The sequence below is a fragment of the Aquarana catesbeiana genome, linkage group LG01 (genome assembly GCF_042186555.1).
Source record: "Aquarana catesbeiana isolate 2022-GZ linkage group LG01, ASM4218655v1, whole genome shotgun sequence".
NCBI lineage: Eukaryota > Metazoa > Chordata > Amphibia > Anura > Ranidae > Aquarana > Aquarana catesbeiana.
Genome location: NC_133324.1, coordinates 962,919,749 through 962,945,130, shown reverse-complemented (window position 1 = coordinate 962,945,130; position 25,382 = coordinate 962,919,749). Strand labels below are relative to the sequence as shown.

Below are 25,382 nucleotides of genomic sequence, written 5' to 3'. Positions count from 1 at the left end.
TTTGGCGCGAACGGCCCATATCGTTCGCAATTCGGTGAACGATCGAACAGCCGATGTTCGAGTCGAACATGGGTTCGACTCGAACACGAAGCTCATCCCTAATCTCTATGTATTAATCTTCCTATAATGCTATTGAGGCGTTTTGCTATTATTTTTGCTAATAATTTAATATCGAGGTTTAACAGAGAGATAGGCCGATTCACACAGGAAGTATCATCAGAAAGGGGTTTTGGGATCATACAAACAATTGCCATTAGTGTTTCTTGCCGAAAAGAATGTCCATCTAGAAGTTTGTTAAAAGTTTCAGTGAGAATGGGAGAGAGTATTTCTGAGAATGTTTTATAGTATAAAGCCGAGTAGCCGTCTGGGCCTGGTCTTTTGTTAAGTTTTAGGTCTTTTATGGCGTTAGCAACTTCATCTATAGTTATAGGCTCATCCAAACTGCTTTTTTGATTCTGAGATAACTCAGGTAAGGTTATTTTTGAGAAGAAGGATTCAGCTTCTGTAGGATTAAATTCATTGTTTGTCTTGTATAAAGTTGCGAGATGTGAGTGAAATTTATGGACTATTTTAACTGGATTACAAGTATAAACATTTTTTGATAATTTCAAACGTATTGGTTTGAAAGATTTGTTAGTTGAATTTAATGCCCAAGCCAAATATGTACCTGGTTTGTTTGTATTCATGTAGAAATTGTGTTTGGAGCGTTTGAGGGATTTATCAACTGACTCAGTGAGAAATAGATCGTAATCCAATCTAGATTTTTCCAGATGAGATTTTGTACTCTGAGATGGATTATCTTGAAATGATATGTAGGCTGCATTAAAAATGAGTTCTAGTTTTTTTGCTAGATTTTTGCGTTCCCGTTTAAATAGTGCCATTTGTCTTTGTATTGTACCACGCAAGACAGGCTTATGAGCTTCCCACAGTGTTATTGGGGAGATGTCTGTTGTATTATTAATTGATATGTATTCCTTTAAAGCTTGTTCAATGGCCATCTGATGTAGTGGGTGTTTGAGCATTATGTCCAGTAAGTACCACGTTGGGTCATGCGCTTTTGGTATGGCTGAGGCTATAGTAGTGTATACTGCATTATGGTCAGACCATGGAATCGGAATTATATCTGATGCAATAATTTCTGGTATCATTCCTATTGTTAGAAAAATATGATCTATTCTGGTGAAGGTTTGATGAGGGTGCGAGAAATAAGTGAATTTCTTTTTCATTGGGTTACTTTCTCTCCATGAATCTACCAGATTGTATTTGGAAAGAAGTTGAGAAAAAGGTAATCTAGAGGTTATTTTGGATGGTGTAAAAGGTGATTTATCTAGAAATGGGAGGAGGACCTGGTTCGAATCCCCACACATTATCACTGTTCCTATTTTGTGTGTATTAATCACTTGTAATATATGTGAGAGGAATGGTGTAGGTTGTTTGTTAGGAGCGTAGTAGGAAATCACCGTGATTGCTGTATCCATTATATAACCCATGAGTATCAGGTATCTACCTTCTGGGTCTTTAATTTCTGATGATAAGGTGAATGGTGTGGATCGGTGAAATGCAATTAGAGTTCCCCTTTGCTTGGTACAGGCAGAAGCCGTGTAAATTTGTTGATAAAAAGGAGAAATATATTTTGGAGTAGAATCTTTGGTGAAGTGTGTTTCTTGGAGGCATACTATGTGAGCCTTCTTGTTATGGAAAGTACGGAAGGCTTTGGTCCTTTTTTGAGGGACATTTATTCCCTGAACATTCAGGGAAAGTATATTCAGTGGTGCCATGGCAATAGATCAAATAGTTTTGACTTACTTTTTGTTATGCAGAGCTGACTGCGCAGATCAACCTGTGTGGACTGAAGAGATGAATAGATAGAAAAGAATTTATACAATGTATCATCTAATCTCATATGTTTTTTGTTTACTCTTTACTCCAGAATTCACTGGTTTATTTTTTGCAAGTAATCACAATTTACCCGTGAAAGAGAATAAATATTTCTCTCAGGGGAATAAGTGCCATCGTCACACTCCCACATAATATGGTTGGGAGAATGAGGAGGGCTAATGGGGGTACACGGATCTTCCGCTTACAGGAGAGAAGTGCTATGTCAAAAGACATCAAAATGATGTTTCATTAATTGGAGTGCAGAATATAGTTTTTGTTGAAATTATTTATTCCAGGGTGGTTGTATATGGTTAGTCTTGCCCTAGGCTAAATAATTCAGTTAGAAAGGTACTGTTAATAACTTTGGTATTGATGAAGATAGTTTGAATTATTTTGGGATTTTAACCCTTTTAGAGTAAACAATTACATATTTTATTCATATGTAACTGTTTAGATATGTTAACTCATAAAATTGAGGTTGTATTGCTTCAGATTAGAATAAACGAAAACATAATTCTAGGAACTAGTTAGGTAATAATATATTTGTTTTAAGAAAAGAAAGAAAAAGCTTCCATTACTTCTGGCTTATTGAACATATTTGTCCTAAAAAGTAATAAATCTATTGTTATTACCTGATAATATATAACTGAACAAGAATTTCCTTATTTCACTTATATATTCTAAGGCTATATGAATCAGAAGTAATAAGAAATATAACTGGAATGTAACATGATCCCACACAGTGTGTGACTATCAGAATGCAGTTACATTCAGTTATAAATATAGGTTTTTTATAGAGAACCATCTTTTAGTATAATAAATGAAGAGATATCAGGAATTAGGATGTCAGTCCATTGAATCTTCTTGGTCCATGGATGATGTGGCATAACGGCCTCTTTTGTGAGAATGATGATTCCCATTTTGTTCTGAAATTTTCTGGGTGCTGCCTGAAGGTGAAGATGATGCCATTCTTCTGCATGTGGGAGTGTTGCTGCTTGTGGGTTCTGTCAGATTTAATTTTAAAAGGGTTTGTTGTAGTTCATCTGCTGATCTGCTTCTGTAAATTGTACCTTGGTAGTTAAATCTGACTGAAAAGGGGAAGCCCCATTGATACATAATGTTGTGGCATTGCAGTTCTATTAGTTGGGGTTTCATGGATCGTCTTTTAGTAATAGTAAGTTGGGATAGGTCAGCAAAAATTTGATAATTGTGTTCTTGAAAATTAAGTTCCTTTTTTTTCTCTTGCAGCAATTAGTATTTGTTCTTTCGTTCTGTAATAATGAAATTTTGTGATTATATCACGTGAGGGTCCATCTTTCTTTTTGGCTGTGAGGGCTCTGTGTACTCTGTCCAGTTCTAAACGTTCAATAGGGATATCTGGCTTTAGTTCTTGTAATAGAGCAGTAATAGTAGATTGCAGGTCTGTCACAGTTTCAGGTATTCCCCTTATGCGCAAGTTTGAACATCTGGCTCTATTTTCGTAATCTTCGAGCTTAGTTTGAAGTATTAAATTCTCTTTTTTTAATTGTTCCAATTCTGTTATATTTTCTTGGGTTGTAATTTCAATTTCATCCATTTTTATTTCTAAGGCTGCGGTGCGGTTTCCCAGCTCTCTTATTTCTTTGGTTAGGCTTTTTGTTATTTGGTCTGAGGTTTGTTTTAAAGCCTTATGAAGCATCTTTTCAAATTGTAATAATATTACTGGGGATACTGAGGAGGCTTGTGGAGAAGTTTGTGAGAGGATTTGTTCTGTATCTGACTCAAATGGAGAGTCTTGCTGTGACATTTTCTGTCTGTGAGAGCGCCCTGATGCTGTATATTGTGAGGTGACTGGAGCTGCTTCAGCTGCAGTGAGTGCCTGTGAGCTCTTTGTGAGGTGATTTTTATTTCTGCCACGGTTTCCTCCCAGTACCATATTTCCTGCCCAAACTTTCACAGTTTGTTCCCTGGGGCAAAAAGGTTCAAATGGATACCTTTTGAGCCTTCAGGCTCCACTTTGTCCTTCTCTTCTCTCCTCAGCGGTGTGGAGCTCTAACAATGCATGTCTGCTCCGCCTCCTGCATTTGATGCCATCATTTTTTCAATAATATTATGACTACAGTATTTCTCCATGTAACTTTATTGTCAGTTACCGGACATGCCACCCCTGACACCTATAAGCTATATGTTATTTTGTACCAATACCACCTTGACCACCATTTACTCTGTGGAACCATGTACTCAATTGTGTATACTTGTCCATCGATCATGCCTATATTTTTGTGCCAATTATTTCTGTATGTGTATATATATATATATGAAATTCTTTTACTATATTTACTATGATTAATAAATTTACAATTTTAATCCTCCGCATTTCAACTGCTTCATTTTAAAGTCCCAAATCCCTTTCTCTATATATTAAAAATATTATAGTTTCCTCTAAAATATCAGGATCTTTCTTTTAGAACCTGTTGTCTACTCTTTGTAACAGATAACTTAGCAGTGAGTTAAATAGGTAAACTCTTTAATTTTCTTTAAATTTTGATTTTTTTTCTCCTCCCATTTATGGTCAGAGTAGAGATCCACACATGGATTGGAAATCCATATTATCTTGCAATACTTAATTCTTTTTTAAATATAACCAACCTCATACATGGATATGTTATGTCTTCATATATCTATGAAGTAAATTTGAAGTGTGAAATCTTAGGTTATTTGATCATTTCCATGATCCAACAGTTGGGTGTGAAAGCACAATCCATTTTTTTTGTTTAGTGATTGTTTTAAATAGTAGTTTGGGTTCCAAATTCCACCATTCCAATTTGTTTTTAGTTTTCATGGAAGTGTTTGTTAATTTCTCTTATTCTCTTGTTACAATACCAGTGACATTTGAACCTCTATTAACTAGAATGTTGATAATTTTCACCAGCCACTCTCTACTAGTGCTGCAGTTTAGAGATCAGCTTCAACCAAAACCCATTTCTTGGTTTGTAATCTCTGTCAGCTTTTAACTGTCATATGTATCCATCACTGGAGACGACACAGATTATGATATCTCCCCAACTGGGATACATATGGTTGTAAAAACCTGACCATATATGCTGGGCAATATTCAGAGGGATGTTTAATGCTGTTTGATATCATAATTACAATGTCAAGGGAAACTAATCTGTATTTTCTTTTTTGTCGTGACTTCAGAATGGCTTCTAACATCAAGGAGGTGACCAAGAACACCGCAAGGCAAGTCCTTCAACTCATCACCCAGACCTCCGAAAACCTGAAGATGATGGAGGTATCAGGACACTTTGACCCGATCCAAGAACTTGGGACGGGTTCATATGGAAAGGTCCTCCTGGCCAAACATCGGGGTTCAGGTAAATGTTATAGATTAATTCATGTCAGGAAAATAATTTCTTAGTATTAGTCATGCTTCTGAATCAAATTAAATGAATGGAACTAGAATTGCTCATCTGTAGACAATCAGTAGGTCAACCTTGAAGCCACGTGTACACATAAATTGTTTAACTTTAGCTTGTAAATATTATCCTGAACATTGTGTATATGAAGCATTTACAAAGCATTAACCTTGCTTTGAGCAGCGCTCTTTTAAGTTACTTCCAAGTATCTTTCAAAGTAAGTTCTTAAAGCAGCCATCATTTCCAGTTTTGGAGGGATGATTATGCATCTTAACGAGTCACTGCTGTAGATTTACTCAAGCTTCTGGCACACTTCAATGGGCTTTTAGCAAGCTTCTGCATTTGGTTTATGTTACTAATTCTCTTTTCTCTCTCTCTCTCTCTCTCTCTGTTTGACAGGTCAGTTAGTGGCCGTGAAGCTGCTTAGCAAGGCAAAAGTTTCAATGGACAACTTTCTGGTGGAATATGGGATGTCTATCAGCCTCAGTGGCCATCCCAACATCATTAGGAGCCATGAAGTTGCCTTTCACACAAGTAGAGACTATGCATTTATCCAGGAGGTGGCGACAGCTGGAACTCTTTATTCTCTAATAAAACCAAATGTAAGTTTGTATGAAAACAATAATAATCTTTAAATTAATTTATTTTATTCCCCGTCTTTAATTTCTTTAAAGTATTTAAAGTAGAGGTTTAAGAACTCCCCACTCATTACAGTGAGTTAGTGGGATACTGTATCATTTCATTATTAACCTTGATTTTAGGTATGTAACTTTCTCAGCTGTGAAGCAAGGTGAAGAATGATGGTCCTGGATCTTTCACCAGCAATGGTGAATCTCATATATCTCATATATGTATACCAACAGGTTTCCTTTAAGTATCATTTCAAGTGAATTTAGCTAATATTTTATGTTGCTGTATAATGGATAATATAGTCTTCTTATTTGATTACATTTTTTTCAATGTTGGTGTCTATATTTTGCCATGTTGGTGTCTAGTGGCTAATTTTGTCCTGTATTATTTTTTTCATAGGTTGGTTTAAATGAAGATACAGTAAAGCGATGTGTTCCTCAGATAGCCAGTGCTTTGGAATACATGCACACCAAAGGGATAGTCCACCGTGACATCAAGCCGGACAATATTCTGCTAATGGACTTTGAATGTAATATTATTAAATTGGCAGATTTTGGACTGACACGGTTCCAGGGTACTGAAGTACCAGCTATATCCCGCTTCACACCGTATAGGGCTCCAGAACTGTATAGCCGTAAACAAGGAGATCAGTTGCTTCTACTCCCGAGCATTGATATCTGGGCCTTTGGTGTCATCATTTACTTTACTATGACTGGATCATACCTTTGGAAAGGAGCAGAGAGACATGACCCAATGTACAGAGACTTTGCTTGGTGGCAAGTCAGAAAGGATGTTACCTTAGCATCAGAAAAGTGGAAGAAGTTCTCTCTTGAAGCCAGGCAAATGTTCTGGGATCTTTTGGCACTCAATGCTACTGAGAGGTGCTCAGCAATGGACATTATAAAATATCTTCATGTGCCATGGAAAGCAGAAATACCTTCAGAAAACCATATGTAGTGCTTACCCCCGAAGGAGTGACTGATTTTATTTGGGTCTTTGCCATCACCCCCTTACCTGTATTTCCACCAGACACGGGACTTAGAGTCTATATTAGGCCTTATGCCCACCAATGTATGCACCAGTCACTTCGTTACATTTCCAATGCTTTATTGTAAAACGTTTGAAGAGGTAGCAGTAAAGAGGTAGAAAGGGAGTTGCAGGAGGGTTCAGATACCTTATGCAGATCACTGAGGAATTTGAGAACCTGAAGACAAACACACCTTGAGTCAACAGATCTTTGCCCACCCGGATAGGCCTCTCTCACTTGCCTAGCAGCCGGAATGGCTCACGGACAAAAAAGTCTCTGCCACAGACTTGAGAAGAACAAAATGGCCTCATCCCTACAACCTTTGCCTGGTGGTTGTGGGGGTCTGCAGTTGGGGGGCTTATCATAATCTGGAAGCCCCCTTTAACAAGGGGACCCCCAGATCCCAGGCTCCCCCGTGTGAATTGGTAATGGGGTACAAATTGTACCCCTACCATTTCACAAAAGTGTCAAAAATGTTAAAAAAAAACAAGAGACGGTTTTTGACAATTCCTTTATTAATTTCTTCTTCTTTCCCCATTTCTTCTTCCATCTTTTTTCTTCTGGTCCTCCTTCGGTTTTCTTCTTCTTCCTCCATTTTCTTCTTACCCCGTGTCTTCCTCCGCTTCCTTCTCCTGTCTTCTCGTCTGGCATCTTCCTCTGGCTTCTCCGCCTTCGTCCCCCACATGAGCCACCTCAGTGGGAGTGTTTCGCTGTGTGACGCTTCTGTTGAGGTGACAGTTCTTATATAATTGAGGGCGGGGCCACCCGGTGACCCTGAACTCCTCTGACCCACAAGGATATCCCTATGGATTTCCCTGTGTTGTCAGAAGGGGCAGGTTCACCCATTTACGTAAGCAGGGTGACCCCGCCCCCTCTGACAACACGGGGAAATCCCAATGGAGATGCCGGATGAGAAGACCGGAGAAGAAAGCGGAGGAAGATGCGGGGGAAGAAGAAGACAGAGGAAGAAGAAGAACGCCGAAGGAAGACCAGAAGAAAGAAGAATAAATTATTAAAGGAATAGTCAAAAACCGTCTCTTGTCTTTTTTAACATTTTTGACACTTTTTTTGTGAAATGGTAAGGGTATATTTGTACCCCATTACCAATTCACACAGGGGGGGGCAGGATCTGGGGGTCCCCTTGTTAAAGGGGGCTTCAAGATTCCGATAAGCCCCCCGCCCGCAGACCCCCACAACCATCATAAAAAGGGTTGTGGAGATGAGGCCCTTCTCCCCATCAACATGGAGACAAGGTGCTTTGGGGGGCTACCTCAAAGCATCTTCCCAATGTTGAGGGCCTGGTACGGTTCAGGGGGAGCGCTCTCTCATCCACCCCTCTTTTCCTGCGGCCTGCCAGGTTGAGTGCTTGGATAAGGTTCTGATAAGGATTTTTGGGGGGACCCAATGCCATTTTTTTATTTTGGCGTGGGGTTCCCATTAAAATCCATATCCTGCATGGTCTGGTATGGATTTGGATATTATGGATCTTATGGATATTTTTTTTTTTGGTTCGGGGTTCCCCTGTGGGGAAATTCCATGCCGTTTTTGTCAATGACCTTTTATGTGTATTGCCGGATTGACAATTCATTATAGCTGGTGCTAGTGATGGTAGTTTTTCATGACTTTTTTTTTCCTTTAGAAATGTCATTTTGCTGATAGACTTTTCTAAACATGGGAAACATGCGCCACTTTACAGGCATACTATAGACACCCCCCAGGTACGAAATTTAAAGGAATATTACACTGCTGATATCAATATTGGAACACACAAAGATGGTAACATTAGTAACCTGTACAAGAGTTGCCATAAAAAAAAATAAAAAACATTAACACCTGACCCTCACCAAGCAAGAATTCCTTCCAACGATAAGAACACCTATCACCGGAGTGCGCATGCACGGGACCTCCGGGGCGACACGCTTACTGAGAGCTCCGCACCGCTCCGGCCCTCCAGAGCTCAGCATAAGCGCTATATTTAGCGGATCTTGGCAGGAGGACCAGGTATCAGACCCTCTTACATCTGGGCACCAGCCTAAATGTCCGGATCCCAGCAGAAGAAAGACGTTAATAGGCAGCTGAACTTTGGCCTAGCTCCCCCCGGGACCTTCCAAGATGGCGGCTGCAACTACTCCATGCGGAGACACTGCTAACATACAAGGCCCGGTGTATCCTCCAGCGTTATCCACACCATCCACGGCACAAGTGAGTAACATTATGGGGGCCCAAAGCTACTTGGCATCACCTGCGTCCACCGAATCTCTCCTCAGCAGAATGCAGAACGGCAACCCTTATTCTCCCCTTCTTAATTCCCCTGACACCATTGCAGACTCCCCACAGGCCTCCCCCATCACCAATAATCATCCCCCAGAGATGGCACAACTGCTTAACTGCTTCTCGGACATGCTTGCTACAGGGCTAGCACAAAACGCCATGCAAATCACTACATCGATTAAAGCAGATCTCCAGAGTCTAGGGGCAAGAATGGACGCTATTGAACAGGCTGTAGATGATTCTGCAGCACGCACCAACCAACATGCCACCTGTATCCATTCTCTACAGGATCAACTTGAGAATGCTCTGGCCAAAATTGAAGACCTGGAGAACAGAAGCAGACGCTATAACTTTAGAGTGTGAGGTATCCCTGAAGCCAACATGGATATCCCTAACACAGTTAAAGCCCTAATCAAAGAAATCATCCCTGACATTGCAGATGACAAGCTCGAATTGGACAGGGCCCACAGAGTGCTTCAACCCCCCCGCCAAGATGGACTCCCCAGGGATATAGTGGTCAAGACACACTTTTACGGGGTAAAAGAAGAGGTCATGAAAATATCCCGCTACAAAGATGACATCACCCTGTTTAGCAATAAAATCCAGATTTTCGCTGACATCTCACCGACCACGATTCAAAAAAGAAGATCACTTAGACCACTCTTAGAAGTGCTCTCACAGAAAATGATCAACTATAGATGGACATTTCCTTTCCGGCTGCAATTCAACTACAAAGAGAAATCCTACGGCTTTTCGAATTTCCAAATGGACGAGCAATTGCTCCTTCGCCTCGGGCTAATACCTCAAGATATACCTCCACACAACGTAGAAAATCGATCAGCTTCGTCTAAACGGCCCCCTCCAAGCAGCCCCCTTACCCCACTGTGGGTGAAACAACAAACAAAGAAACAACGGGAATCCATGCCCCCCAGATGAACTCTGCTATCATCTTCTCACGTAGCTCAAATCATCCCACAGTAAATGTGTAGAGGCTTCTCCTACACACTCCTGGTCTTTTTCAAGACCTGACCTCCTTTAGCTGTTTTTTGCCAATCTCTTCTGAAGCACTGGATGCAGAATTTCCCTTCATCTTAGGAGGACTGCCAAAAACTTTCTAACTTTTATTTTTTCCTTTTAGGTCTCAGGCTTGGGCCTTATCTTGGAACACCTCAAACCCCCATAAGACTCACCCCCCCTCATTTTCCTTACCTCCCACCCTTCACCTTTCCCCCTCCCTTCCCTGCCCCCCCATACTGTGTTATTTTGAGTAACAGATTTATCCAACATGATATGACGCCGGTCATTCTCTTGATTACAGTGTATACAAGTGGTGCTAGTTTTTCTTTGTCCAGTTTACAAAGGGGAGTTTGCCCTTTTATTTAGAGATAGTAATTGGAAAACACTCTAGTTCGCTCATGCTATGTTAATATTAGCTCCTGCTATAGGGAGATTTCTCCATTAGCTTTTTTACTTTTTTTTTAATATCTTTTTCATTGTTTCTAACAAATGCTCTGACGCCGGAGCGGCTCCACATGCCACTCCACCTATTGTAACCGAGAGGAAATTTCTGCCCCTTGGTCACAATAGACGTACGACCCTATTTTGGGCCGTCCATATTTTACTGAGCTCTTTAATTTAGGGGCTCAGCGCAGGATTCTGACCCTGCAATTAAAGGATCCAGGGTTCCTTTTTACACACTGGACTCCTTCTCTTTCAGTTGGTTCTATTCTTTTCTCCCGTTATTCTCTGTCCTGCTCTTTTCCCCACCCTTTCTTCCTCCCACCTAGGTGCCTTCGAGGAGAGCTGACCAAGCAAAATATCCGAGATTCCATGGCCGAGATCACAATCCAAGGACGGATGATACCCCAACCCTAGATTGGGTAAGAACCCGTATCTTATTGATGAATACCTCACACAATGTCCATGGCTAACGAACCTACCCCACAGTCATCTCTTAAAATAGCAACCCACAACGCTCAGGGACTAAACTCCCCAGTAAAAAGGCGCAAAGCCTTCCATAGCTACCACTCCAGAGGGTTAGATGTTATACTCATCCAAGAAACTCACTTCCCGAAATCTTTCAACCCATCTTTCCTGCACCGTAATTATCCCAACTTTTACTTGGCCAATGCAGATGACAAAAAAAGAGGAGTAGCTGTACTTATTTCCAAACGCACACCATTTTCCTTGACCAAAATCATTAAGGACGAAGAGGGAAGATACATACTTGTGAAAGGTCAAATAAACAGTGCAACTCTCTCCATGGTATCATATTATGCTCCTAATAGGGGACAGGCTTCTTTCTTCTCATCTATGCTCAACTCGCTCTCCCCACATTTGGAGGGCAAGGTGATCATGGGAGGGGACTCAAATATTGCCTTTGATCATATGCTTGACAAATCAACAAAAAGCCACTCGAAGCTCAAAAGGCCCCCCAATCAGAGCCTTCGTATTGCTCAACTTCTGCACTCTTTGGGTCTGATTGATGTATGGAGAGAGTTAAACCCTAGTGCCAAAGACTATACTCACTTCTCAGCCCCCCACAGAACATATGCACGTATAGATCATATTTTTATACACACCACTGACATTCACCTAGCATCTCGGGCAGTAATTAACGAAGTCCCCTGGTCTGACCATTCACTGGTCTCCACCAAGCTATGCAGGTTCCTACACACAAGAAGCCCACCACAGTGGCGCCTCAATGAAGCTCTCCTATCCAACCCTGTACACAGCACCATGATAGAAAAAGACATCTTAGAATACTTCCGCCTTAATGACACACCGGAGATTTCTCCAGGCTCTTTATGGGAAGCACATAAAACAGTAATAAGGGGTAACCTTATACAACTTGCAGCGAAACTAAAAAGAGAAAAAAAAATTGACATAAAAAAATTGCAAAAAGAATTCCAATTCATCTGTAAACAGCACAAGCAACACCCCACACCCGCGTCTCTGGCCAAAATGGATGCTTCTAGGATTGCATTAAACACTGCTCTCACATCTACTGCAGAAAAACACCTCAAATGGGTTAGTGGAAGATTTTATCTTAATGCCGATAAGTTTGGCCCCCAACTGGCCTCAAAACTTTCTTCCAGATATAGACACCAAGCTCTACCCAAAATTAAATCCATTTCAGGTTCTCTAACACAAAACCCCAAGACAATACTAGAAACATTCCACTCATTCTACTCCAAGCTATATTCCTATCCTAGTCAGGATAATGCCCAGAAACTCAACAAATTTTTTGATAGTATCCCCCTCCCCAAAATATCTGATTCTCATCACGCCCTAATGGAAGCCCCTATTTCTATAGAGGAGGTTATGGAAGTTATAAAAGAAACTAGAATGGGCTCAGCCCCAGGCCCAGACGGGTTCTCGTCATTGTACTACAAAAAATTTGGAGCCTCTCTAGCTCCTTATCTGGTCCGGCTCTTTAATTCCCTTAACAAAGAATCACCTGTAGACTCAGCGACAAACCTAGCCTATATCTCAGTCATACCCAAACCGGGAAAAGATCAGAGCTTGGTCAGCAATTACAGACCTATATCCCTCATGAACAATGACCTGAAAATAATAACCAAAATCCTTTCCAACAGACTAGGCTCCTTTATAGGAACATACGTTCATAGAGACCAAGTGGGTTTTATACCAGGGAGGCAGGGTCCGGACCAGATAAGGAGAGCAATAGATGTCATATCTATACTGCAGTCAAAATGGGATGGTAATCCACCCCAAGAAGGCTACCTCTTATCTATAGACCTCCAAAAAGCTTTTGACTCCATTACATGGCCTTATCTTTTCGGAACATTAGAGCGATGGGGTTTCGGCTCCCATTTCTTAAATCTCCTTGCAGCTCTCTATTCCCAACCCAGAGCCCAGATTAGGATCCAAGGCCATTTATCTGAACCCTTCCCCATAACCAAAGGGACTAGACAAGGTTGCCCTTTATCACCCTTGCTCTTTGCCATTGGCATAGAAAATTTAGCTATTGCAATAAGGAATCACCACGACATCCATGGCTTTAACTGTGGCCAGTCAACGCACAAATGTGCCCTATTCGCGGACGATGTCCTACTCTTCATCACTTCCCCCCTCGTCTCTACCCCCAATATTTTCTCCCTTCTTAATAAATTTGGACGGATCTCGGGATTACAAGTGAATATGTCCAAATCCATAGCACTTAACATATCCACCCCATCACGCATCTTGGAAAGCCTAAAGGAACACTTCCCAATTGTATGGAGCTCAAATTCCATCACATATTTAGGTATTCAGTTAAACCCTCTAATAGAGCAACTATACAGCTTTAACTACCCCCCCATGTTCAAAAAACTCAACTCTGATCTTGATCAATGGTCACTACATAAATTATCTTGGCTAGGAAGATTAAACGCAGTCAAAATGACACTATTACCGCAAATCCTGTACCTGTTCCGCTCCCTTCCCATTCCTGTCCCCAAATTTCATATCTCCAAGTTACAATCCTCGATCATCCAATTTATTTGGAATAAATCGAATCACAGGCTCCCTAAAAAAACTCTTTTTAGACCAAGGAAAAAAGGAGGTCTTGGACTGCCCAATCTCTGGTGGTACTACCAGGCAGCACATCTTAGTCAGATTTCAGCCATCTACTACAGAGGCCCCAAACCTGAATGGATAGAGATGGAAAGACAAGCTATACCCAATTTCACTATAGATTACCTTTTATGGCGTCCCCATAAAACTAGACCGTCGATCCTCTCCCCCTCCCTCTCACATTCATTCACATTGTGTGACACCATGCACAAACTACACAATCTAATATCTTCATGGAAACCCTTGGCATACATCTTTAATAATCCCCTCTTCCCTCCAGGCACAAACACAATGGTGGCTTGATAAGGGAATGTACAGAATAGTTTATTTCTGTAACTCTAGTGGTCCCCTCACTTTGGCACAATGCACATCCAAACTCAAAATGCCCCAATCAGAAAAATTTCGCCTTCACCAACTGAGACATTTCCTACTCTCCACCCTATCCCAGGAATCGCTTCCACTTCATATCACTCCCTATGAACAGTGGTGCTCCTCAGCCATGGACATGAAAGGGGGAATTTCTCTCATATACTCAGCTTTAGCCGAACCTCAGGAGAAAGCTACCTATATGACAACCTGGGAGCGTGAAGTCGGATTTGAATGGGATCTCGATACATGGCATTCCCATGTCGCGTCCGCTTTTAAGGGGATCCTAAATGTCTCTCTTACTGAAGCAGATCTCAAAATCATAACACGGTGGTATCTAGTCCCCACTAGGTTAGCTAAGTTCTACCCACAATCCTCCCCTACATGTTTTAGGGGATGTGGACATATGGGTACCCTCTTACATATCTTTTGGGAATGCCCACATATCAGAGGCTACTGGAACAAAATATTCAATCTAATTTGCAAAGTCACTGACTTGGCGATCCCACAAAACCCAACTGTAGCCCTATTAAACCAAAAAGTCCCCAAAACGCCTAAATATGACCAGATTCTAATCCACTATATTCTTATCGGAGCCAAAATTACAATAGCCAGGGCATGGAAACTTCCTAAAGTTTCATTCCATATAGCCAAACAGAAAATCTCCTGGATTATGTACCAAGAGAAAATTTCTAACATCATTCTTGACAAGACTGAGAGATTCAAACGTATATGGGATCCGTGGGCTCGCCATATGGGAGTGACCCTCTAATCCCTAAATTTGTTTCTTAATCGGCTAAATAAGTTCCCCTGCCCGGCTGCTTGACACTCTAACACAGCTCTCCTCGAGGGCCCTGGCAACCCCCCCCACTCAATCCTCTCATCTCTCTCTCTTTCTCTCTTTCTTACTATATCTCTCTCTTTTTTTATTTTTCATAGTAAAATAAAATTTTCTTCGTGCTTTCTCTCCCACCGAATCAGAATGGTGGGGTGTGAAGTTGAGGATACAGGATTATACACATGCCTATTATGATCCTTTAGAATATTACTTTAAAGATGTTATTTTTCACCCACGCTTGTATAAGTTTAAAACCTAGCAGAATAGACACTGGTTCTGAGATCTCGACTCTTAAACTGTAGTATCATTTTCAAGAACTTAAATGTTTGGCATTGCACCAATTTTCATGAACTGTTGGGAATTTACTTATTAACGGAGAACCGGGGCCCATGGTGCCCTGACACAGCATGATCCCGTTTTGGGGTGTATGGTCGCTGGGGCAGTCGGCTTTTTGTTGCGAATACCCAACTGGGTCATATAGAAGCTCTCTTTCATTATTTCTGAATTGAAATTCCAGATGTCAATAACTACAGTGCAGAGATTTTCATGTTAAATCCGTTTATATTTGTATCTACATGTTCAAAATATTATATCTGCTCTTCTCCCCTGTGTGGGTAAAGAATTGTTGATGTTTAACATTTTGCCTCAATAAACAATTTAAAACCTAAAAAAAAAAAAAAAAAAAAAAAGAGAACATCTATGACCTCTCCATGTGGTGAAAGCAATATTTGGACAAGAATTAGTAGAGCCTGTTGGGAAAGGAATATTGGAGCTGCCATGCTTATTTCTATAGATTTATCTCCAAACATTCTGATTGTTTCTTCACTACTTGTTGAGACACTGACCTAGAACAATCATGTGTATGTCATGTAATTGAAAATATCACACAGACATATTGTTCTGGGTGAATGACAAACCAAGTATTGAGACAAGGATGTCATATCTGTAGCTTGTGCCTTCAAAAGCAAATACATTTCAAAACTGCTGCTGGTGAATGCTGTACAATAAAACTGGGTTAGTTGTCGTACACACGCTCTGAATGTTGGACGGTTTCTATTGAACTGCCCAATACCGCCGGATATTTGGCCCGTGTGTACGGGGTTTTGCAGTTAGAGTAGTAATTTACTGAAAAACAGCTGTCCAAAAGTCCTAATGTTTCGGGCAACTCCACCAAGTATGAACCAGGTCACCTGAGAAACTGCATCTCCTGCATTTAGGAGAGTAATTAGGGGAAAAAATTAGCAAGCTGCCCTGGGTATAATGCATCTTTAAATTTAGCTTTACATACAAATGAATTGCTCTTATGCTTAAGAATATGAGCTATAACGCTTTCCATATTAGACATGGCAGCCATTTCTAGCAGATGGTACACAATGTCTTCAAGTATTTACTGTGATACTTTTCAGAGTAAAACTATCAAGTTGAGTTAATGCAAGAAAAGGAGTTATAAGAAAAATAAATAACACAAAAAAAAAATCAAAAATTTGATTAAGCCAATTGTCTGAGACTGGAATATTCAGTACAGCCAAGGTGCTGAGGCACATAAATTTACCATAACAATAAGATCTACCCTGAGTGGTTTCAGTCTACACCCAACAAACAATAGACAGAGGGGAAGCTGAGAACAATGGTGACAGGATTCAGTCATTACAGTAAACAATCAAACAATAGTAGAGGAGATCTCCTAGGCAGACTTTTGACAATGACAATGGCTTCCAATCCAACACTTAAACAATAGTAGAGGTGACCACCTAGATAGTCAATAAAAACATTTGACAATGACAATGGCTTTCATTTCCACCAACCAACAGTGTTTGTAGTATTGTATGCCTGCAAAGACACTGACTACTGATAATATTGCGTGTTAATTGCAAGGAATATTTAAACTTTAGACAAATACCCATGGGTATGCCAGAAGAAACTTAAAATACTCCATACTCTGGTCCATTGACCATACACAGCTTTATGCACTAGAACGTTTTTACATTGCACAGAAAAACAAGTACAACTATAATTTCTCTACAACTAAATTCACTTTAAGTATCTTCTATAAAGTTACATTTTTCAAAAAATAAGGATTCTAAAAATGTGTACATTACCAAAAATCTTTACGCTACTTTTAGATTTAGTTTCATGCAAAAAAAATAAGGCTTTTCAAAAAAATGTAAACCTACCAACCCACAAAAACAATATTATCTTACCTTATTAATAAAACAAACAGACAATTAGGAAAATAAAACAAACAAAACACGTTTCCTGTTCAGTCTATCATACCATGTGGTACATTCTCCCTATAGTTATTCTAATAACCCCCCCCCCAAAAAAAAAAACAAGGTACGCATTTCAAGTAAATAGTATTGCTATGGCGGCAATCACTGCTGGTAATCTGAATCTGATCAGCTTGAACCCCCCCGAACAATAACCTCACTTTCTCTAAGCAGATCTAAGTGGAAGTACATCCACAACAACATTTTTGGGTACAGTAAAATGACCTGAATATGAATATGACAATCCAGCAATCTATTATTGTTATACAAGGTCATTATCAGTCATGTTATATTATTCAACCTAATACAGAGTAGCTGGGTATTTCCTGCATTTCCTCCTCATTGGGTCTATAGTTCCCTATGCCTTGTAATAAGATCTGGCAGCATGGGGTACACTGGTGAGGCCACCTCCTTACCTTTACCCCCAACACACTTTGGATTTTACTCATGTGAAGAGATTTATGTTCTCTTTAGTTAAAATAATTTAGCGCCCAATGTGATCTGGGTCTGCCACAATGGCACACTCTCTGTTTTCAATTTTGTGATGTCAAGGTGAACATTGAGAGTAACATAGACAGATTGTGGAAACAAAATAAAACAAATACATTGTGACAGTAAAGATACAAATATCATAATTTCAAGGAAAGTTCCTTCAGATCTCTTCAATAAACACATAAATGTTGGAGCACATGGGGGATTCTTAGCAGTTCCATTCTACTAAAAATTACTAGTAATGCAGCACCATAGCAGAAAAGTGTGTTTTCTCCTCAAATTTTATATATAAATCCTCTGCTTGTATAAGATTAGTGTACACCCAAGAGTCTGAAAAGCATTTGTGAAGATTTTGGTGATCGGGAATTTTTGTTGTTTAAAGAAGTTTAAAGAATAGAATGTACATGGTTAAAGTGTGCCTATATATTTGACTTAGAATATTTGGAATGTAGTGGCTTGATTGTCTTAATTTTTCATTACATAATATTTTTCATTACATAATATTTATTAAAATCTCTCAGATTACTTAGTTTCAGGCTCAGGTTTCAACCCTCTACACATAAAAACAGAATAAACAAACCCCATTGATATGGACTTACCTGCTCCACCCTTCTAGATCTCTTTCCAAAGTCTCCAGTCATATGTTAATGAGCAGCTCCTGTGTTTTGGCCAATCAGATCCTCCCATCAATTAGCAAAAGCCATTCCCTTTCCCACATATATACCCCACATACAGAATATCCAGTCCATACTGATCTTACTTTTACTTGAAGCAAAAGTGAGTTTGTATTTCCATTAACTACTTCATCCGGAAACTATTTCAAGAAAAAGATTTACCACATTGGGAAGTCTACAAAGATTCCACGAGTGAAGACCCAGTGAGATAACACCTGCAGCTTCATTTTCTAAGGTTAGTCATTAAAAACATTATAGTTTCCTCTAAAATATCAGGATCTCTCTTTTAGAACCTGTTGTCTACTCTTTGTAACAGATAACTTAGCAATGAGTTAAATAGGTAAACTCTTTCATTTTCTTTAAATTTTGATTTTTTTTTTCTCTTCCCATTTATGGTCAGAGTAGAGATCCACACATGGATTGGAAATCCATATTATCTTGCAATACTTAATTATTTTTTAAATATAACCAACCTCATACATGGATATGTTCTGTCTTCATATATCTATGAAGTAAATTTGAAGTGTGAAATCTTAGGTTATTTGATCATTTCCATGATCCAACAGTTGGGTGTGAAAGCACAATCCATTTTTTTGTTTAGTAATTGTTTTAAATATTAGTTTGGGTTCCAAATTCCACCATTCCAATTTGTTTTTAGTCTTCATGGAAGTGTTTGTTAATTTCTCTTATGCCTTATTGTTACAATACCAGTGACATTTGAACTTCTATTAACTAGAATGTTGATAATTTTGACCTGCCACTCTCTACTAGTGCTGTAGTTTAGAGATCAGCTTCAACCAAAACTCATTTCTTGGTTTGTAATCTCTGTCAGCTTTTAACTGTCATATGTATCCATCACTGGAGACGACACAGACTATGATATCTACCCAACTGGGATACATATGGTTGTAAAAACCTGACCATATATGCTGGGCAATATTCAGAGGGATGTTTAATGCTGTTTGATATCATAATTACAATGTCAAGAGAAACTAATCTGTATTTTCTTTTTTGTCGTGACTTCAGAATGGCTTCTAACATCAAGGAGGTGACCAAGAACACCGCAAGGCAAGTCCTTCAACTCATCACCCAGACCTCTGAAAACCTGAAGATGATGGAGGTATCAGGACACTTTGACCCGATCCAAGAACTTGGGACGGGTTCATATGGAAAGGTCCTCCTGGCCAAACATCGGGGTTCAGGTAAATGTTATAGATTAATTCATGTCAGGAAAATAATTTCTTAGTATTAGTCATGCTTCTGAATCATATTAATTGAATGGAACTAAAAATTGCTCATCTGTAGACAATCAGTAGGTCAACTTTGAAGCCATGTGTGCACATAAATTGTTTAAATTTAGCCTGTAAATATTATACTGAACATTGTGTATATGAAGCATTTACAAAGCATTAACCTTGCTTTGAGCAGTGCTCTTTTAAGTTACTTACAAGTATCTTTCAAAGTAAGTTCTTAAAGCAGCCATCATTTCCAGTTTTGGAGGGATGATTATTCATCTTAACGAGTCACTGCTGTAGATTTAATCAAGCTTCTTTCACACTTCAATGGGCTTTTAGCAAGCTTCTGCATTTGGTTTATGTTACTAAGTCTCTTTTCTCTCTCTCTCTCTCTCTCTCTGTTTGACAGGTCAGTTAGTGGCCGTGAAGCTGCTTAGCAAGGCGAAAGTTTCAATGGACAACTTTCTGGTGGAATATGGGATGTCTATCTGCCTCAGCGGCCATCCCAACATCATTAGGACCCATGAAGTTGCCTTTCACACAAGTAGAGACTATGCGTTTGTCCAGGAGGTGGCGACGGCTGGAACTCTTTATTCCCTAATAAAACCAAATGTAAGTTTGTATGAAAACAATAATAATCTTTAAATTAAGAAAATATTTATTCCCCGTCTTTAATTTCTTTAAAGTATTTAAAGTAGAGGTTTAAGGACTCCCCACTCATTACAGTGAGTTGGTGGGATACTGTATCATTTCATTATTAACCTTGATTTTAGGTATGTAACTTTCTCAGCTGTGAAGCAAGGTGAAGAATGATGGTCCTGGATCTTGCACCATCAATGGTGAATCTCATATATGTATACCAACAGGTTTCCTTTAAGTATCATTTCAAGTGAATTTAGCTAATATTTTATGTTGCTGTATAATGGATAATATAGTCTTCTTATTTGATTACATTTTTTTCAATGTTGGTGTCTATATTTTGCCATGTTGGTGTCTAGTGGCTAATTTTGTCCTTTATTATTTTTTTCATAGGTTGGTTTAAATGAAGATACAGTAAAGCGATGTGTTCCTCAGATAGCCAGTGCTTTGGAATACATGCACACCAAAGGGATAGTCCACCGTGACATCAAGCCAGACAATATTCTGCTAATGGACTTTGAATGTAATATTATTAAATTGGCAGATTTTGGACTGACACGGTTCCAGGGTACTGAAGTACCAGCTATATCCCGCTTCACACCGTATAGGGCTCCGGAACTGTATAGCCGTAAACAAGGAGATCAGTTGCTTCTACTCCCGAGCATTGATATCTGGGCCTTTGGTGTCATCATTTACTTTACTATGACTGGATCATACCCTTGGAAAGGAGCAGAGAGACGTGACCCAATGTACAGAGACTTTGCTTGGTGGCAAGTCAGAAAGGATGTTACCTTAGCATCAGAAAAGTGGAAGAAGTTCTCTCTTGAAGCCAGGCAAATGTTCTGGGATCTTTTGGCACTCAATGCTACTGAGAGGTGCTCAGCAATGGACATTATAAAATATCTTCATGTGCCATGGAAAGCAGAAATACCTTCAGAAAACCATATGTAGTGCTTACCCCCGAAGGAGTGATTGATTTTATTTTGGTCTTTGCCATCACCCCCTTACCTGTATTTCCACCAGACACGGGACTTAGAGTCTATATTAGGCCTTATGCCCACCAATGTATGCACCAGTCACTTCGTTACATTTCCATGCTTTATTGTAAAACGTTTGAAGAGGTAGCAGTAAAGAGGTAGAAAGGGAGTTGCAGGAGGGTTCAGATACCTTATGCAGATCACTGAGGAATTTGAGATCCTGAAGACAAACACACCTTGAGTCAACAGATCTTTGCCCACCCAGATAGCCTCTCTCACTTGCCTAGCAGCCGGAATGGCTCACGGACAAAAAAGTCTCTGCCACAGACTTGAGAAGAACAAAATGGTTGCACGATCCTCTGCCATATATATTATAAAAAATAAAATAGCCTGGGGAATTTAAAGATTCCCCAGTGAGTTAAAGATTAAAAACAAAATCTATTTGACCAAGAACAGTAATTTTATATATGTATGTATTTTTTTTTTTAGCACTGACATTTACAAAGAAATATGTTTTTAAATTAATAAAAATGTAATTTCCTTTCTAGATTCTGTTTAAAAAAAGGTTTGCAGACCCCTCCAAAAGGTCCCCTAAAATATTATCCTCTTCCATCATCTATCCTCTCCATTCTCAATACTCTCCTCCTCCATCTCTATAATAAAATCTCCTCCTTCTCCATCTTCACCCTCCACCTTTATCTCCTTTCTCACTCCTCTCTCTTTTCTTCCTCCATATCCATTCTCACTCCATCGCCATTCTCATTCCACCATCTCCATTCTCACTCCTCCATTCCCTTTCTTACTCCTTTAACTCCATTCTCATTTCTCCATCTTTATTCTCACTTCTCCATATACATTCTCACTTCTCCATTCTCACTCCATCATCTTTCTCATTCCTTGATTCCCATTTATACTCCTCTATCGACATTCTCATTTACCCATCTCCAGTTTCACTTCATCACCATTCTCATTCCACCATCTCTATTCTCACTCCTCCTTCTCTTCCTCCTCCATCTGCATTCTCACTTTTCCATCTCCATTCCCATTCTTCCTCTTCCCTCCTCACTTATTGTCACCTGTTTCTAATTGATTGTCAGAAACATCTGACTGATGGCCAAAGACTGAATGGCCTGTGTTTTTTCTGTTATTTTATACTTATGTCACATCTGTAATAAATTGAGTCCATTTCAGCATACACGTGGTGATTTGCCTGCTCTCTTATACTCCAGTATGTATCTTCCAATTAGGCCTCACTGGATGACTAGGGAAAATCCAAAGCACGACCCCTCCACCTCTATTATGCCTCATTCTCTATTCAACTTATCCTCTTCCATTCTACCTTCTCCTCCTCTCCATTCTCATTTCTTATCCTCCTCCTCCATTCTCAGTGCTCTTCATCCTCTATTCTCACTTTTTTACCTGATTGTAGACTGAATCACTAATACAAGTGGGAGAACCAACCAGATAATGTATTGAGGAAAAAATACCCCCAAAGCTCCTTGTCCCCATGTTGATGGGGACAAGGGCCTCATCCCCACAACCTTTGCCTGGTGGTTGTGGGGGTCTGCAGTTGGGGGGCTTATCATAATCTGGAAGCCCCCTTTAACAAGGGCACCCCCAGATCCAAGGCCCCCCCATGTGAATTGGTAATGGGGTACAAATTGTACCCCTACCATTTCACAAAAAAGTGTCAAAAATGTTAAAAAAGACAAGAGATGGTTTTTGACAATTCCTTTATTAATTTCTTCTTCTTTCCCCATTTCTTCTTCCATCTTTTTTCTTCTGGTCTTCCTTCGGTTTTCTTCTTCTTCCTCCATTTTCTTCTTACCCCGTGTCTTCCTCTGCTTCCTTCTCCTGTCTTCTCATCCGGCATCTTCCTCTTGCTTCTCCGCCTTCGTCCTCCACATGAGCCACCTCAGTGGGAGTGTTTTGCTGTGTGATGCTTCTGTTGAGGTGACAGTTCTTATATAATTGAGGGCGGGGCCACCCGGTGACCCTGAACCCCTCTGACGCACAAGGATATCCCTATGGATTTCCCCATGTTGTCAGAGGGGGCGGGTTCACCCATTTACGTAAGCAGGGTGACCCTGCCCTCTCTGACAACACGGGGAAATCCCTATGGAGATGCTGGATGAGAAGACCGGAGAAGAAAGTGGAGGAAGATGCGGGGGAAGAAGAAGACAGAGGAAGAAGAAGAACACTGAAGGAAGACCAGAAGAAAGAAGATGGAAGAAGAAACAGGGAAAGAAGAATACATTAATAAAGGAATTGTAAAAACCGTCTCTTGTCTTTTTTAACATTTTTGACACTTTTTTTGTGAAATGGTAGGGGTACATTTGTACCCCATTACCAATTCACACAGGGGGGGTGGGATCTGGGGGTCCCCTTGTTAAAGGGGGCTTCAAGATTCCGATAAGCCCCCTGCCCGCAGACCCCCACAACCATCATAAAAAGGGTTGTGGAGATGCAACCACTATTCGGGCGCCAAAAATGTTAGGTTCAACTCTTAAATAAGTTGCTTTAAGTTTATATTGCTTTGTCAAATCTTAGCTCTATGAGAAATAGACACAGAGTCAGATATCCGTGTATCAGTCTCGAGCACTGAATGTCCCGAACTGATCTGAACTGTCTTGTTTTATTGGATCTTTTATAAGGTGGGTTATATAAACACAAGTATCAAAGCGCAACATAGATATCAGATAATAAAAGCAGTTTCAACAGATACGGATGTATCAGCAGCCAAAGGTTACAATAAAAGCAATTTCATTGAAAGAATAATGTGTCAGCAGACAAAGGTTAATTTCATAAGAGACTGCAACGCAGGCATTATATTTTATAACAGATTTACACGTAGACATTCAGATTAAGCGAGAACTCTAAATCAAATCCCTAACCCTATCAAGGCCCTTCTCCCCATCAACATGGAGACAAGGTGCTTTGGGGGGCTACCTCAAAGCATCTTCCCAATGTTGAGGGCCTGGTATGGTTCAGGGGGAGCGCTCTCTCATCCACCCCTCTTTTCCTGCAGCCTGCCAGGTTGAGTGCTCGGATAAGGTTCTGATAAGGATTTTTGGGGGGACCCAATGCCATTTTTTTATTTTGGCGTGGGGTTCCCATTAAAATCCATATCCTGAAGGGTCTGGTATGGATTTGGATATGGATATTATTCATATTTTTTTTTTTGGTTCGGGGTTCCCCTGTGGGGAAATTCCATGCCGTTTTTGTCAATGGCCTTTTATGTGTATTGCCGGATCGACAATTCGTTATAGCTGGTGCTAGTGATAGTAGTTTTACATGACTTTTTTTCCTTTAGAAATGTCATTTTTCTGATAGACTTTTCTAAACATGGGAAACATGCGCCACTTTACAGGCATACTATGGACACCCCCCAGGTACGAAATTTAAAGGAATATTACACTGCTGATATCACTATTGGAACACACAAAGACCCTCACCAAGCAAGAATTCCTTCCAACGATAAGAACATCTATGACCTCTCCATGTGGTGAAAGCAATATTTGGACAAGAATTAGTAGAACCTGTCAGGAAAGGAATATTGGAGCTGCCATGTCTGAGCTTATTTCTATAGATTTATCTCCAAACATTCTGATTGTTTCTTCACTACTTGTTGAGACACTTACCTAGAACAATCATGTGTATATCATGTAATGGAAAATATCACACAGACATATTGTTCTGAGTGAATGACAAACCAAGTATTGAGACAAGGATGTTATATCTGTAGCTTGTGCCTTCAAAAGCAAATACATTTCAAAACTGCTGCTGGTGAATGCTGTACAATAAAACTGGGTTAGTTGTCGTACACACGCTCTGAATGTTGGACGGTTTCTATTGAACTGCCCAATACTGCCGGATATTTGGCCCGTGTGTACAGGGTTTTGCAGTTAGAGTAGTAATCTACAGAAAAACAGCTGTCCAAAATTCCTAATGTTTCGGGCAACTCCACCAAGTATGAACCAGGTCACCTGAGAAACTGCATCTCCTGCATTTAGGAGAGTAATTAGGGGAAAAAATTAGCAAGCTGCCCTGGGTATAATGCATCTTTAAATTTAGCTTTACATACAAATGAATTGCTCTTATGCCTAAGAGTA

General features: G+C 40.0%; 1 protein-coding gene across 1 annotated transcript; it reads left to right on the top strand.

Annotated features, from left to right (window-relative positions):
• The first annotated feature begins 5,059 nt into the window (after window positions 1-5,059).
• Window positions 5,060-6,863, top strand: LOC141128782 (serine/threonine-protein kinase SBK1-like). The gene is made up of 3 exons (XM_073616276.1): window positions 5,060-5,234; window positions 5,676-5,878; window positions 6,306-6,863. Exons 1-3 carry the CDS (start codon window positions 5,060-5,062, stop codon window positions 6,861-6,863), a joined length of 936 nt encoding a protein of 311 aa, XP_073472377.1.
• Window positions 6,864-25,382: the final 18,519 nt, after the last annotated feature.

What these genes read in the sequence shown, in the direction of transcription:
- LOC141128782 (XM_073616276.1), top strand. Translation starts at nt 5,060, where the DNA reads ATGGCTTCTAACATCAAGGAGGTGACCAAGAACACCGCAAGGCAAGTC. An exon ending in GGCCAAACATCGGGGTTCAG is followed by an intron (nt 5,235 to 5,675) that starts GTAAATGTTATA and finishes TCTGTTTGACAG; the next exon opens with GTCAGTTAGTGGCCGTGAAG. An exon ending in ATTCTCTAATAAAACCAAAT is followed by an intron (nt 5,879 to 6,305) that starts GTAAGTTTGTAT and finishes TTTTTTTCATAG; the next exon opens with GTTGGTTTAAATGAAGATAC.